Raw genomic sequence first — 13310 nt, 5'->3', positions numbered from 1 at the left:
CAGACAGCCTGTGGTCGAGGCAGCTGCTGCCTGAGGCGCGAAAGCCCGACACCGCAGGAAAGTGACTCACGGAACCAGTCACATCTCCCCAGTGGGACACAGAAAGTCATGCCAACAACAGAGGAGACAGAGTCCCACTCACGGAGCGCGGCAAGAAGACTCGAGGCAGCTGAAGCCACAGCCATGCAGAAGCCCAGAGGGAACGAGGGGGAGGGAAGGGCTTTTCCTACAAGAGCTGAGACGGAGCACGGCTCAGTCTCAGCAGGGTGGAGCAGATGACGCCCGCTACTGAGGGGGCCACTCGGGGTCTCTGGTTCCACCTGGAACAACCTTCCTGGTCCTGAGTGCCTGTCCAGCAGGCTCTGGGCAATGCGCTTGTTTCCCGTCTTCCTTCTTCCCCGGACATCCTCTCCTTCAACTCCTTCATTAACCAGGGCAGAGGTTCTCAGTGCTGCCTGAAGAGCAGACTCACCTGTGGAACGTTTTAATGATGCAGATAATCAGCCTCCCACCCAGAGCTCCTGAATCTATTCCGGGGGATGGGGCCAGGACAAGTGGTTTTTTTTGTTGTTGTTTTTGTTTTTTAATTCCACAGCTGATTCCAATGTTCTGCCACAGTTGAGAACTGAATTAAGGCAAGTTGAGCAGGCTTCTGCTCCTGGCAACCTGAGAAAGCTTCACGTCCACGGAGCAGACTGTGAACCTCAACGATTTAAAGTCACGCTCATTTTTCCTACTCTTATGCAAAATTTTATTTACGTGGAAAAAAGCAAATTTCACATCAACCTAGCACACCCGGTTCTTTCAAATAGCTTCAGGTTCCGAGTTCCTGTTTAATAACGTGTTGTTACAACACAGCGTTTATGAAGCACTTTCACAACCGTGATTTGAGGCCTTGCTGTCTGTCAGGCTCTGTATCGTGTTCTTTGTACAGGTCTGCTCATTTATTATCCTTACAAGTCTGCAAAGTGGACATCAATCATCCCCATCTTAGACGTGAGAAAATATAAGCTCAGAGAGGTTAAGCCCAAGGTTAAAAGCTTGATAAAGCGAGGCCTTAACTCAGAATTGTCTGACTACAGCCTTCTGGTCTTCCTGGGGTGTTCTTAGGATGCTTGTTTGATTTTCACGACTCCCTGCAACAGGGCAGGGATATCACGTCCCCATTTTACAGACGAAAAGACAGGCTCTGAGAGATTCTCCTGTCGAGTCACCCCACCCCCACTCCCCCGAGAGAGGCTGGATTTGAAGCCACAGCCTCTGAGTCAAACCGAGTCTTTCCACACGGCCTTGCTGATCCAGCACAGTGCCTAGGCAATGGTAGGGACACCTCCGTTTTGGAAAAGAGATAATTTAAACACTCAAACTCATTTACTGACCCAAACCACTGCTGTTGGACCTAACCAAGGATGAAAAAATTATCCTAAAAATAGAAAATTTTCAAGGTAAGACACTCTCATCTTTCCTTTGGTTTGCATCAGTGATTTCCCACCGTTCAATGTAGGGCCCCACTGTAATGTCACATAGTTTCACAGACCCTCCCTCACATAATTAACATAGATGCTAATCAACACGTACGGGTTCATGAAAAGCGTGACTTAATTCAGAGTAGCTCTCAGCTGTATTTCTCAATTCCGACAACGTCTATATACTTTTTAAACAACAGCAATACATTTATGCCTAGATCTTCTATTTATGCAGTTTACAGAAAATGCAAACAAGGGGGAAAAGCCACAGAAGAAATCATGACATCAGGCAATGAGTTAAAAGTCCTTGCATCCCACTGTCAATAACATTCAGCCTCTTCCAGAGAGCTCCAAATTATAATAATCTTTAACATGCTCTTGTTACTTATAGAAACAAAGCCACCCATACGCCTGCCAATCTTTACCCATACAGGTCACAGAAAAAAATTTTTTCTCATTTTGATAAAGCTCACAGACTCACAGTCAGGGTCTTACCTAAAAACGATGAGAGCAGGACTAAGAGTGTGTTGGCGGCCTCATCTCCAAAACATGACGAAGCACTGGTGATATTTTCACTGAAGTTCCATAAAGTTTTGCACACCAAGCAGGCCAGCTGCCAATCAGTGGGACCAAAATCCCTTAAACAATCCACTAACCTGAGATAATAAAAGTCAAATTGAGAAGTTATTAGGACAGGATCTCTTTTTAATTTTTATATTGTTAACATGATGCTTAACTTTCTGTGAGATTTCATATGCATTATATATAATTCAGTGTTATTAAAATTAATTTCATACCTACAAATTTAAGCAGCTCTAAAGTAGCAATAACCTACTTCTGAATTATTTTAAACATCCAATGGAACCTAAATCCCCTCTTTAGCCCTACCTTGGCACTTCCAAATGTTGAAATACCTCTGCCTGGGAGGAATGAGGAGAGGGACCCAAGCTCCCCGGAATACTATGTCCTCCGAATCCTGACAGAGTCAGGACCCCATGCCTTGAACTTACTTTTTAATGCCACCTCCTTCTTTTAGGATGACACGCTTGCCTTTATCCACGGTGAGATTTAGAAGAACACCACAGGCAGAAAAGCAAATATCCTGATGCTTAGCATCCAGCAGAGCAATCATGAACTTGTGAACTGGGAGGGCAGAGAACGAAGGCAGGCCAGTAAAGCTCAGGGGCCCCAGCTGTATTTCATTTCTCAAATGGCAAAGGGGAAATGGGGAGCAGCTTGCAAAACTGGAAACCCTGCTCAGGGACTCGGTCCACTCTTCCTAAGTGGACTTCACCCACTGCTCAGAAGCGCCTTCCCCAACATCCACCACTTCAGAACCTGCTCCCCGCCCCCCAGGCCCCCTGTCCCCTGATATTGCTGTATCTGACGCAGGCATCAGCTCCCCCTCCCAGGCAGTGGTAGAGCCCCCGCCCATGGAGAGGAGGGAACCACGGGCCTTCCAATCACACAGGTGCCATTCATTTCATCTCTACACAGGTGCCATTCATTTCATCTCTAACTTCTGGTTGTTCTCCAGGGCCCTTAGGAACCTCCAGCAGCAACTTTCTTTAAATACACAACCCTGGGAGAGGGGAGCACAGGCTCCAGTGGAGATCTTCCTGGAAGTCTTCCAGGGCCACAGTTTGTAAGAGAAGACTCGCGCAGACCGCAGGAAACAAGCCTGTAGTGAGGCCGGACTTCCAGGGTAGGGGATGTCTCATATCAGGACAGGCTCCCAGCCTTCCCTTACTCCTAGAAATGGAACTGTTTGTCCTGTCTTCTCATCCCCCAGCAGGGGCTGGGCAAAGGGTTGGGGGAGAATGAATAAGGTGCGTGCTCTGTTCTACTGCTCACCTGAGAGGTGGCCACCCTGTGCTGACCTTGGCCTACTGATGTGTCACACAGTGAGCTTGACAAAGGCTGCATCACATGTAAGTGTGTTTTTAAGAGTCTAAAGAGTAGACACTAGGGCTTCCCTGGTGGCGCAGTGGTTGAGAGTCCGCCTGCCGATGCAGGGGACGCGGGTTCATGCCCCGGTCCGGGAAGATCCCACATGCCGCGGACCGTCTGGGCCCGTGCGCCATGGCCGCTGAGCCTGCACGTCCGGAGCCTGTGCTCCGCAACGGGAGAGGTCACAACAGTGAGAGGCCCGCGTACCACAAAAAAAAAAAAAAAAAAAAAAAAAAAAAAGAATATACACTAAAATGTTAACAGTTATCTCTGGGGTAGTGTTTTTTCTAATCTGTATTATCCAAAGTTTCTATCACGAACATAAATAATTAGGTATTTGTTACCGTTTTTACATGAAATATTTAAGACATACAAACAGTATGTTTAGTATACACTCTTGTGTACCTGCTACCCAGTTTAAGAAATAAAACATTACAGATTCAATTTTATATTTGGGGGCAACCATTCAAATGTAACTTTGTCTTAAATGTGGAGTTTATCATTTCCAACTACATTTATACCCTATATTCCATTACCATGTGAGTATTACATAAATAATATCCAAGGTTGTTTTGCAGGTTTTAAAACTATATTAATGGCATTATTTCATATATGTCCTCCGATTACTAGCCTTTTTGCTCCTATATTACACGTTTGAGGTTGACGCATGGTGATATATGAACTTCTAGCTCATTTATTTTCATTGCTGTAGAAGCTTGGTTGCATGAATATACTGTAATGTATTTATCCTCTTACCTGTTGATGGACATTTAGGCTATTTCCAGTTTTCACTATTACAAGCAGTACTATAATAGACATTCCAGTACATGATGGAGAATGTCTTTTGAGTCCATTCCCATGGACAGAAATGATGTGTACAGATTACTTGTTTCTCTTAAACACACGCACACGCACACACACACACACAGGCACACATGCGCCATCTCAAAACTCAGAAGACCACTTGTGAAGGAGAGGGAAACGCTAAGAACACAGCCTAGGTCCGTCTTGGCATCCTGAGCTGAGAGCCTTACGGATGGACGGAACAGAATGTGAGGCACCACTTGTCCCAAAGCAGAAACAAGTATCACATTGTCATGACCCAAGCTGCAAAACTGCTCAGCTGTTTATTGGCAAGACATGCCTGTTTATGAATGTGAGTGTCATTAACTCACCGTTTTTCTGCACAATGAAATCACAGATGTCATGGTCCTGGGAGAGATTTCCAAAAACGCGCACAGCCTCCAGGATTCCACCCATGTTGTGACTCACAAGCAGCTTTAAGAGCACTGGGTTTTGTGACCAGAGAAATAAAATTATTTTGAAACTTAAGTTTCAATTTAAAGGCTATTAGAAACCAATATCATGCTAAATACTGATAATTTTAAAATTAAAACTGATAATAAAATTCCAACCATAGGGGACTTTAGCCAGTACTAAGAAACTAATGTGTCCCCATATTCAACTTTCTTAGAATTAAATCAGGCTCTTAGATAGTAGCACCAGAAATCAGAAAAGATAAATGTCTCCAGTTCTGTGTTTAGTTAGTAAAGTCAAAACCTTAAATGAACATGCATCTACCCAAACCCAACTCTGAACCTTACATTCAGCAACATATAGCTTTTTGTCTTGAATTATGGAATTCTTCACTTGGTAGTAAGATAAGTTGTTGATCGCTGCTGTAGTGTTGATCACCAGCTCCTCACAATCATCAATGGACTTAGATTCTGAAATAAAGTGAGGACAAGGGTGTCAAAGACTCACTGCAGGGCAGAAACCACAACATCCTCACTGCAACCCCAGCAGTGGCAGGGACAAGCCGTTGTCCCAGGCAAGGGCTGTGTGAGGGCAGTGTTTGCCCTCGCTGTTTGCTGCTTTATTTCCCATGACTCTTCCTGCAGGGAAATGCGCCAAAGGCAGGGGACCACTCTGGGCCAGGGTTTGGAACACTCTAAGCTCAGTCCCTCCAGCCAAGGGTCTGGAAAAGTCGGGCTGATCTAGTTCCTGTGTACAAAGGTGCCAACACCACTGAGCAGAGCTTGTTTGCCCTGACCCAGAGGTTCCCCCGGGCCCCCCCACCCTGGAAGTCTGTTCCCCAGACCTGCCCCCCCTCCCAAAAGAATGGCCCTCGGGTCATAATCCATCTATGACTCCTATCAACAGCTGCCTTCGAAACACGCAGTCTGATCGCCTCTCAGCTCCTCTGCTACCACCTAGTCCATCTTTCACCTCCCCATGGGCTTCTCTTCTTCTGCCTTTGCCTCTCTGAGCCTGTCCTCAACATGGTGGTCCTTTAAAATTCACTCAGATAACACCACTCCTCTCATCCGGCCCACAGGCCTGACCCAGCTGCCCCAGTCCTTACCTCCCTGGCCTCATTTGCTGCTCCAGCCCCCAGCTCCCCCCATCCCCACGCCAACCTCACCAGTCTTCTTGCTCTTTTTGAGCATGTCAGCCTGATCCTGCCCAAGAACCTCTGCACTGATAGTCCCCCGTCTGGCATAGTCCTTCCTCCAGTTATCCAGGCTCACTCCTCATGTCCTTTGGGCTGTTGCTTAGCTGTCACCTTATTGGGCATACTTTCCTCAGCCACCCTATATAAAATAGCACTGTTACTTTCCCCTCCCCCTCTTCTCTGTAACACATGTGACCACCTGACTTGTTATGTGTTTAATGTCTGTCTTCCAGCTCTAAGGTGTAAGCTCCACAAGACTAGGGACTTCTTTTATTCATCACTGCATTCCCAGCATCTAGAACAGTGTCTGCACAGAGCGGTGCTCAATAGATAACTAATAAGAACCTACTGTACAGCACAGGGAACTCTACTCAATACTCTGTAATGACCTACATGGGAAAGGAATCTAAAAAAGAGTGGATGTGTGCATACATATAAACACAATATTGTAAATTAACTATACTCCAATAAAAATTTTAAAAAAGAAAAGAAATCATTCCCTCTGGAATTCCCCCCGGAAATATCGACTAACAAAACAGAAAACGGTAGCATTTCAGTGTCTTGGGGTGGATCAGAATAAAGCCTAGATGATAAATTTTTGAAGCAAAATAATAATAAACTTCACTGTTGTAAAAAAAATAAATAAATAAGTGGTTGCTGAATGCAAGAATGAATGAATGAATGAACCCTTTAGCTTAGCACATAAGACCCTTAGTTATTTTGTCCCTGCCTTCCACTCAGCCTCCAGACTCATCTCCTGGTGACTGAGACCACAGTGCAGAGAAGGGCAGATGCAGGGATGCCAGTCCGGAACCTCCTGTGGTGTTCCAGATGGCAAATAAAGCTGAGGCTCGGGCGACGGTGGAGATGGAACAGGGAAGCCAGGCTGCAAAACTATTTAGGGAGGAAAACGGACAGTGTGTGGTGAAGACTAGATTGGGGGATGAGGGAGAGGAATCACTCAGGATGAGCTCTGGGTTTCTGGATTACATAATTGGATGGACGGCAATCCCATACTCTGAATTAATGGGAAGAAAGGCCAGGTGGAGGAAAGGTCATGAGTTAGACATCTTGAGGTGCTTCTCAAGTACCCACAGTTGATGAGATTAGGTAAGGCAGTTGGACATACGGGTCTGGGAGTCAGAGGAAAACGCCAGGAGTCTGGTTATACTGAACTAGCTATAGCAGCCTCTGCCTCTCACCTCTGACCCTGCACACGCCCCCTCCACTTCACCCCCGCCCTGCCCCGTGCCTGGAGTACATTCACTCCCCTCTCCACCCAGGCATCAGTCACCGCCTGACTGGGAAGCCCTTCCCCAGCCTGGGAGGGAATAACCTCAGTGCCCATACATGTCTTGAGCCCTGATTTGCCCACTGGGCTTTACTGGTTAAGAAGTGCCTTGTAACTCTTTTTTTAAAAAATTGAAGTATAGTTGATAAACAATATTACCTCAGGTATAGAACACAGTGATTCAATATTTTTACAAATTATACTCTATTTAAAGTTATTATAAAATATTGGCTATATTCCCTGCGCTGTACGATATATCCTCGTTGCTTATCTATTTTATACAGAGTAGCTTGTACCTCAATCCCCTACCCCATCTTGCCCCTCCCCCTTGCCTCTGCCTACTGGTAACAACTAGTTCTCTATCTCTATGAGTCTATTTCTGTTTTGTTGTCTTCATTTGTTTGTTTTCTTTTTTTGGATTCCACATATAAGTGAAATCATTACAGTATGTCTTTCTCTGTCTGACTTACTTCACTTAGTATAATACCCTCTAGGTCCCTCCGTGTTGCTGCGAATGGCAAAATTTCATTCTTTTTTATGAGCAAGGAAGTGCCTTTTATCTCTCGTATGAAACCAAAGTTCCTCCGGGATAAGAGGGAGGCTGTGAGCTGAGCAGGAGGACTGTGCTAGCTCTTACATTCTCTGATTTAATTCTCCCTCCTTTCGGCCTTCTTTTCATTAAAGAGAATGACCTTTTTACAGTTTACTCTATTCAAAGGGAAATTCAGGCATTTGTTACGCTACAGAAAACACGCACTGGCCCTTCAGCCAGTGGTTCCTCCACCCACAGCAGCCCGCATGGGTCCAGTACCTGGCAGACACTCAGTGAATACCTGGAGAAAGAAAGAATAAATGAGGCCCTAATTGCCTGGTTTGTTAGTTTAAATACATGGGAAGGGAATAAAGAACAGAATTATCTTGGACTTCAGTATGGATTCTACAGCAAGGAAATATCCTAGTGGCCTCAGGTTTCTAGGAGAGCTGTAAAAAGATCCCAGGTGTTTTTGAGGGAGGCAAGGTAAAAGTAGGGACATAGGACCCCCAAAAGTATCCTCGCTTGCTTCGCTGGGACTCTGGAGCTGGAATCCTGATCTTCTACCTGCTGGCTGTGTGACCTTGTTCAAGTCATTTAACCTCCTTGGGCCTCAGTTTCCTTGTCTGCAAAGTGGGATAATAACTGCACCTACATTACAGATTTGTTACAAAGTTTAAATGCGTTAATACTTGTGAAGGGCTTATAAAAGTGCGTGGCACACTGTGGGTGCTAAATAAACATCTGTTAATGAACAGGAGGGCTATCCAGAATGATGGCTCATGGGGAATGGCTTGATTGAATGTCTAAAACTTAGCAAAGAGGAATTCTCATCCCTGGTTCCCTCCATCCCTGGACTGATGACAAAAGATCTTGGGCAGTGTCTAGGGATCTGTTTTTTTCTCTTGCCTTGGTAGGAGAATTTATTAGTTTGCCCAGAAAAAGGAATGTAGCTCTTATGTGTCACCACCCCCCTGTAGGACCTCACGTTTGGGAGCAGGGATAACGTCTGGCATCTGGGGCAAGAGGAGAGACATTCACAGCTACTAGGCATCTATCATGAACAGCACCAAGCACTTTCCATGCATTTAACCCCACAGAAGTTATTTATTAATAACGCTTTAAATGCACTTACATTTAAACCCACAATAATTAATACTCTAAAGGTGCACCTGCCTCAGTCAGCTCAGGCTGCCATAACAGAATGCCGTAAACTGAGTGGCTCAAACAACAGGAAATTATTTAACAGCTCTGGAGGTGAAAAGTCCAAGATCAGGGAGCCAGTATGGCTGGGTTCTGGTGAGGGCTCTTCCTGGCTTGCAGATGGCTGCTTTCTCTCTGTGTCCTCATCTAAACCTAATTATTTCCCAAATGCTCCATCTCCAAATACCATCACACTGGGGGTTAGCGCTTCAACACACGAATTTGAGGGACACAGTTTAGTCCATAGCAGCCTCCTAATATCCCATTTTCTCCTCCCAGATGAGAACATTGAGGCTTAGAGAAAAATACCTTGCCTGATTTCATAGAGCACACATGTGAATCCAGGTCTGCCTGACTCATCCATCCTGCTCTTTCCACAGCATCTTGCTGAGTGCCTATTAGAGCCAGTTGGGGCAATAATTTGCCTCCAAAGAGCATGAGACACCCACCCAGCCCTCTGTAGCTGACTCATGAATATAGGAGAATCTGGAATTTGGAGATTCCACTAAGGCAGCAAATCGCTGCATCTGGGCGCTTGCTGAGAAGGCTGGTCCTTACTAGAAATATTTTTTATTTTAAAACACCCTCTGCAATGAGACTGGCCTCTGGAGGGGAGTCCTGGGGTACAAGCAACTCCTCTGTGAGGGGAGTAGGGCTGGGGAGAGGTGGAGGACAAGGTCCCAAGGGATGCCTTTCCCACGTGCCTGCGGGGAGGGTGCAGTGCAGCAAAGGTGTCAGGCTAGGAGGAGTGAGGACTAAGTGAGCACTGGGGACTAACAGGGCAACAGCTACCTTGCCCTCAGGCAAGTGAGCAGGTCAGAGTCAAGCCGGCCCTGGCCTGCTTTCCAAAGCCACTACCAGGCTGGCTAAGGGAGGCAGGTGCTCTGAAGACCAGCTCCCTCTCCCAGGATCTGATCGCCCTTCTGCACTGATGCAGGGACTCCAGGTAGGAGCCAGCAGAGACCAGTTTCGGGGGGCCTCGTAGGGCTCAGGACATTCGTCCCTGCAGCTGAACTGCCAAGGGGAGGGTGCAGGCGTATGATCCTCTGTCAAGGTCACTTCACCCCACTACAGCTTTTCGTGGGAGGTCAAATCGTTCAGGAGATAAAACAGACAAGGGATCCCACCGCCTGCCCAAACAACTGCCCAGCATGGCAGGCTAGAGAGAAGGGTTTCTTCACTTGGGCTTAACCTCAGATGGCACTGAGCTCTAACATGCAGAGACTGAAGCATTCTCAAGTGAGACCTTCCACCACCCACATCAGGACCAGCCGGGGAGCTTTAAAAAATGCAGACTCCTGGGTTCCACACCTCACTTGATCAGTCACAACTTCTGAGGGTAGGGTGAAGAATCTGTCTTTCATAAGCTCCCTGCATGATTCTACGCACAAAGAAGTTTGCGAAGTACCAGATTTGAGTTTCACTGATCGCTTTAGAGCAAAAGAAAGAAAGTAGGCTATTCCCGAGTGACAGTAACCTCAAGAGGGTGCACTGGAGAGACCTCACATGGGAATCCCCCAGTGACCAAGACAGAGCACCTACCCTGTAGGTGCAAGACAAGAAAAATTTACCCTCCCAGAGGACTTGGTGATGGAGGAACGGAGGGGACAGGCCCTAGCCTCCTAAGGACTCTAGCCAGGCCCCCCTGGTTAACCCTTTCAGCTCTGGCCAAATCTGCTTCTCAGCCTTTCTTCTGCCTCCAAAGCATCATTTTCCTAGAAGTCAAACACAAATTATCCATTGTACCTTTAGTTCATAGGAAGAAATGTAATTTCTAAGCTCAGAAAATACATATAAGACCAGGAATTTTCTCACTTCACATGTGAATATTAATAATTGCAGGAAAATGAATCATGCAGAGCTTTATTTCTTAACTTGACTATCCACAGTGATGTGTCCAGGTGTCTAAGGGCAGGTCCTCAGGCTCTCCCCAGGTAGCTACAGTCAGGTGAAGCGATTTGGCCTGCCAGCAGATGAGAACTCACCGGGTGGGTTTCAGACACCTGCCAGCACCTCACTAGCCAGAGAGGCTAAAGGTGATTCTCTGAGCAGTGGGTTTCAACATTTAAGGGGCAGAAGAATCACCTGGGGGCAGGGGAGTAGTTGAAATGCATATTTCAAGACCCTAAAACCGTCCTTCAGGTAAAGCCTTTTTCTGGGTAAGACCAGAAACTGGAAAGGGTATTTTAATGAGCCCCATAGCTGACTCTGAGGCAGCTGGATCCCTGACTTCTGGGTGGAGAAGAATTGATCCTCCAGATGCAGAAGGATCATCAGAAGACAGGGAGATAGTATGGTCCAAGTGCTGAAAGTTTTGAGGTTGTTAGAGAAACTGAATTTCTGGAACAGCTCGACAGTTTAACGTGCTGTCAGCAGCTTGGAAGACAGTCCCACACTAAATGTGTAGGTTTTTGAGTTATCATGTGGAAGTGATTAAGTCACAAGGGAAGACCTCAGTCAGAATTTAATAATCCTTCCTTAAGACCAGCAACATGTAGGGACTTCCCTGGTGGTCCAGTAGCTAAGACTCGGAGCTCCCAATCTAGCTCGATCCCTAGTCAGGGAACTAAGATCCCAAGTGCAGCAACAAAGATCCTGCGTGCCTCAACTAAGACCCCGCAGAGCCAAATAAATAAATAAACATTAAAAAAGAAAACAACAAAAAAGGATCAGCAACATGCAGAGTAACCCTGTCACTTACTAACTTTGTGACCTCTAAAAGTCACTTTATCTCACTAAGCCTGTTTCCTCCTCTGTGAAATGGCTAAAATAACAACCTACTGTCGCACAGCTGCTGTGAGGTAACAGATGCGAACATGCTTCTTAAACTGCGCGGCTATGATGGTGATCATTTTGTAATGTACAGAAATATCAAATCACTCTGTTGTGTACCTGGAACTAACATAATGTTTTCGGTCAATTATACCCCAGTTAAAAAATAAATAAAATAGGGCCTCCTTGGTGGCGCAGCGGTTGGGAGTCTGCCTGCCAACGCTGGGGACACAGGTTCGAGCCCTGGCCCGGGAGGGTCCCACATGCCGCAGAGCAGCTAGGCCTGTGCGCCACAACTGCTGAGCCTGAGCTCTGGGGCCCACGTGCCACAGATGCTGGGGCCTGCACGCCTGGAGCCCGTGTTCCACAGCGGGAGAGGCCACGATGATGAGAGGCCTGCGCACCGCGGCAAGGGGTAGCCCCCGCTCGCCACAACTGGAGAGGGCCCGCGCACAGCAACGAGGACCCAACAGAGCCATAAATAAATAAATAAATAAGTTTATTTTTTAAATTAAATAAATAAATAAAATAAAAATAAATTACACCGCTCCACAACAAGGGAAGGCACGGTCACTTACACTCCCACACACCAAAAGCTGGGCTCTGTGGCTCTGTCCTCTCAGCTTTCATGTTCTGTGTACCCCTTGCTGCTGGCACTTTTCATAAGCTTCTTGTCTATACACCTGATATTCCTCCACCACGTACCCTGAGTTCCCTGAAAGCAGATACCAACCTATACTTTTTTAAACGTTGTGCTGGCCCGAGTGTTTGTGTTCCCCTCCAAATTCGTATGTTGAAGCCCTACCCGCAATGTGACTGTATTTGGAGATAGGGCCTGTGAGGTGGTAAAAGTTAAATGAGGTCGTAAAGGTGGGGCCCTCATCCGATAGGGCTGGTGCCCTTAGAAGAAAAGGAGGAGACACAAGAGCTCTCTCTCCACCATGTGAGGACACAGCAAGAAGGTGGCCACAGACAAGCCAGGAAGAGGATTCTCACCAGACACCAACCCTGCTGGCACCTTGACCTTGGAATTCCAGCCTACAGACTGTGAGAAATAGATTTCTATTGTTTAAGCTACCCAGTCTGTGGTATTTTGTTATGGCATCCTGAGCAAACTAAGACAAACCTCTTTTAACATACAGCATAGGGCTGATTACGCAGTGGAGACTCAATAAATGAGTGGCAAAGGGGCAAAGTTCAAAGATTACCCCAACACATCATTTTCATCAGGCATGAATGCTTCTTCCACAACAACACAATCTTCCAGAGTCTGGTAAGTAGTGGCGAAGTAGATCACTCTAGATGGCAGTCAATTTCCTTGCACACTAGTAGGCAGAGGTGCCCATGGGAAATGACAAGGCCTAAAAAGTAGAAGGGGGGGTGCTATGGACTGAACTGTGCCCCTCCCAAATTTGTTTGTTGAAGCCCTCACCTCTAATGCGCCTGTATTTGGAGGTAGGGCTGTTAGGAGGTAATTAGGGTTAGATGGGTGGAGTCCTTATCCAATAGGATTGGTGGCATTAGAAGAAGAGGAAGAGAGAGAGAAGGCAGCCGTCTGTAAGCCAGGAAGAGAGGCCTCACCAGAACCAACCATGCTGGCACCCTGATCTCAGACTTTCAGCCTCCAGAAGTGCGGGAAAG

The 13310-nt window shown here is 46.6% G+C and overlaps 1 protein-coding gene across 3 annotated transcripts in view; it reads right to left on the bottom strand.

Moving 5' to 3' along the window:
• Nucleotides 1-13310, bottom strand: part of ARMC2 (armadillo repeat containing 2) — a 107072-nt gene that overhangs the window by 4821 nt on the left and 88941 nt on the right. For all 3 annotated transcript variants that reach the window (XM_029223363.1, XM_029223364.1, XM_029223365.1), the window contains 4 exons: nucleotides 5021-5143; nucleotides 4592-4705; nucleotides 2477-2609; nucleotides 1962-2122 (listed from right to left, as the gene is read on the bottom strand). In XM_029223363.1, the coding sequence (XP_029079196.1) occupies nucleotides 1962-2122; nucleotides 2477-2609; nucleotides 4592-4705; nucleotides 5021-5143 (531 nt within the window). The remainder of the gene's footprint in view (nucleotides 1-1961; nucleotides 2123-2476; nucleotides 2610-4591; nucleotides 4706-5020; nucleotides 5144-13310) is intronic.

The sequence above is a fragment of the Monodon monoceros genome, unplaced genomic scaffold, assembly GCF_005190385.1.
Source record: "Monodon monoceros isolate NGI ecotype Baffin Bay Population unplaced genomic scaffold, NGI_Narwhal_1 Super_Scaffold_15, whole genome shotgun sequence".
In the NCBI taxonomy this organism is placed as follows: domain Eukaryota; kingdom Metazoa; phylum Chordata; class Mammalia; order Artiodactyla; family Monodontidae; genus Monodon; species Monodon monoceros.
Note: the sequence above shows the minus strand (reverse complement) of the source record. Positions and strands in the feature narration are given on the sequence as shown.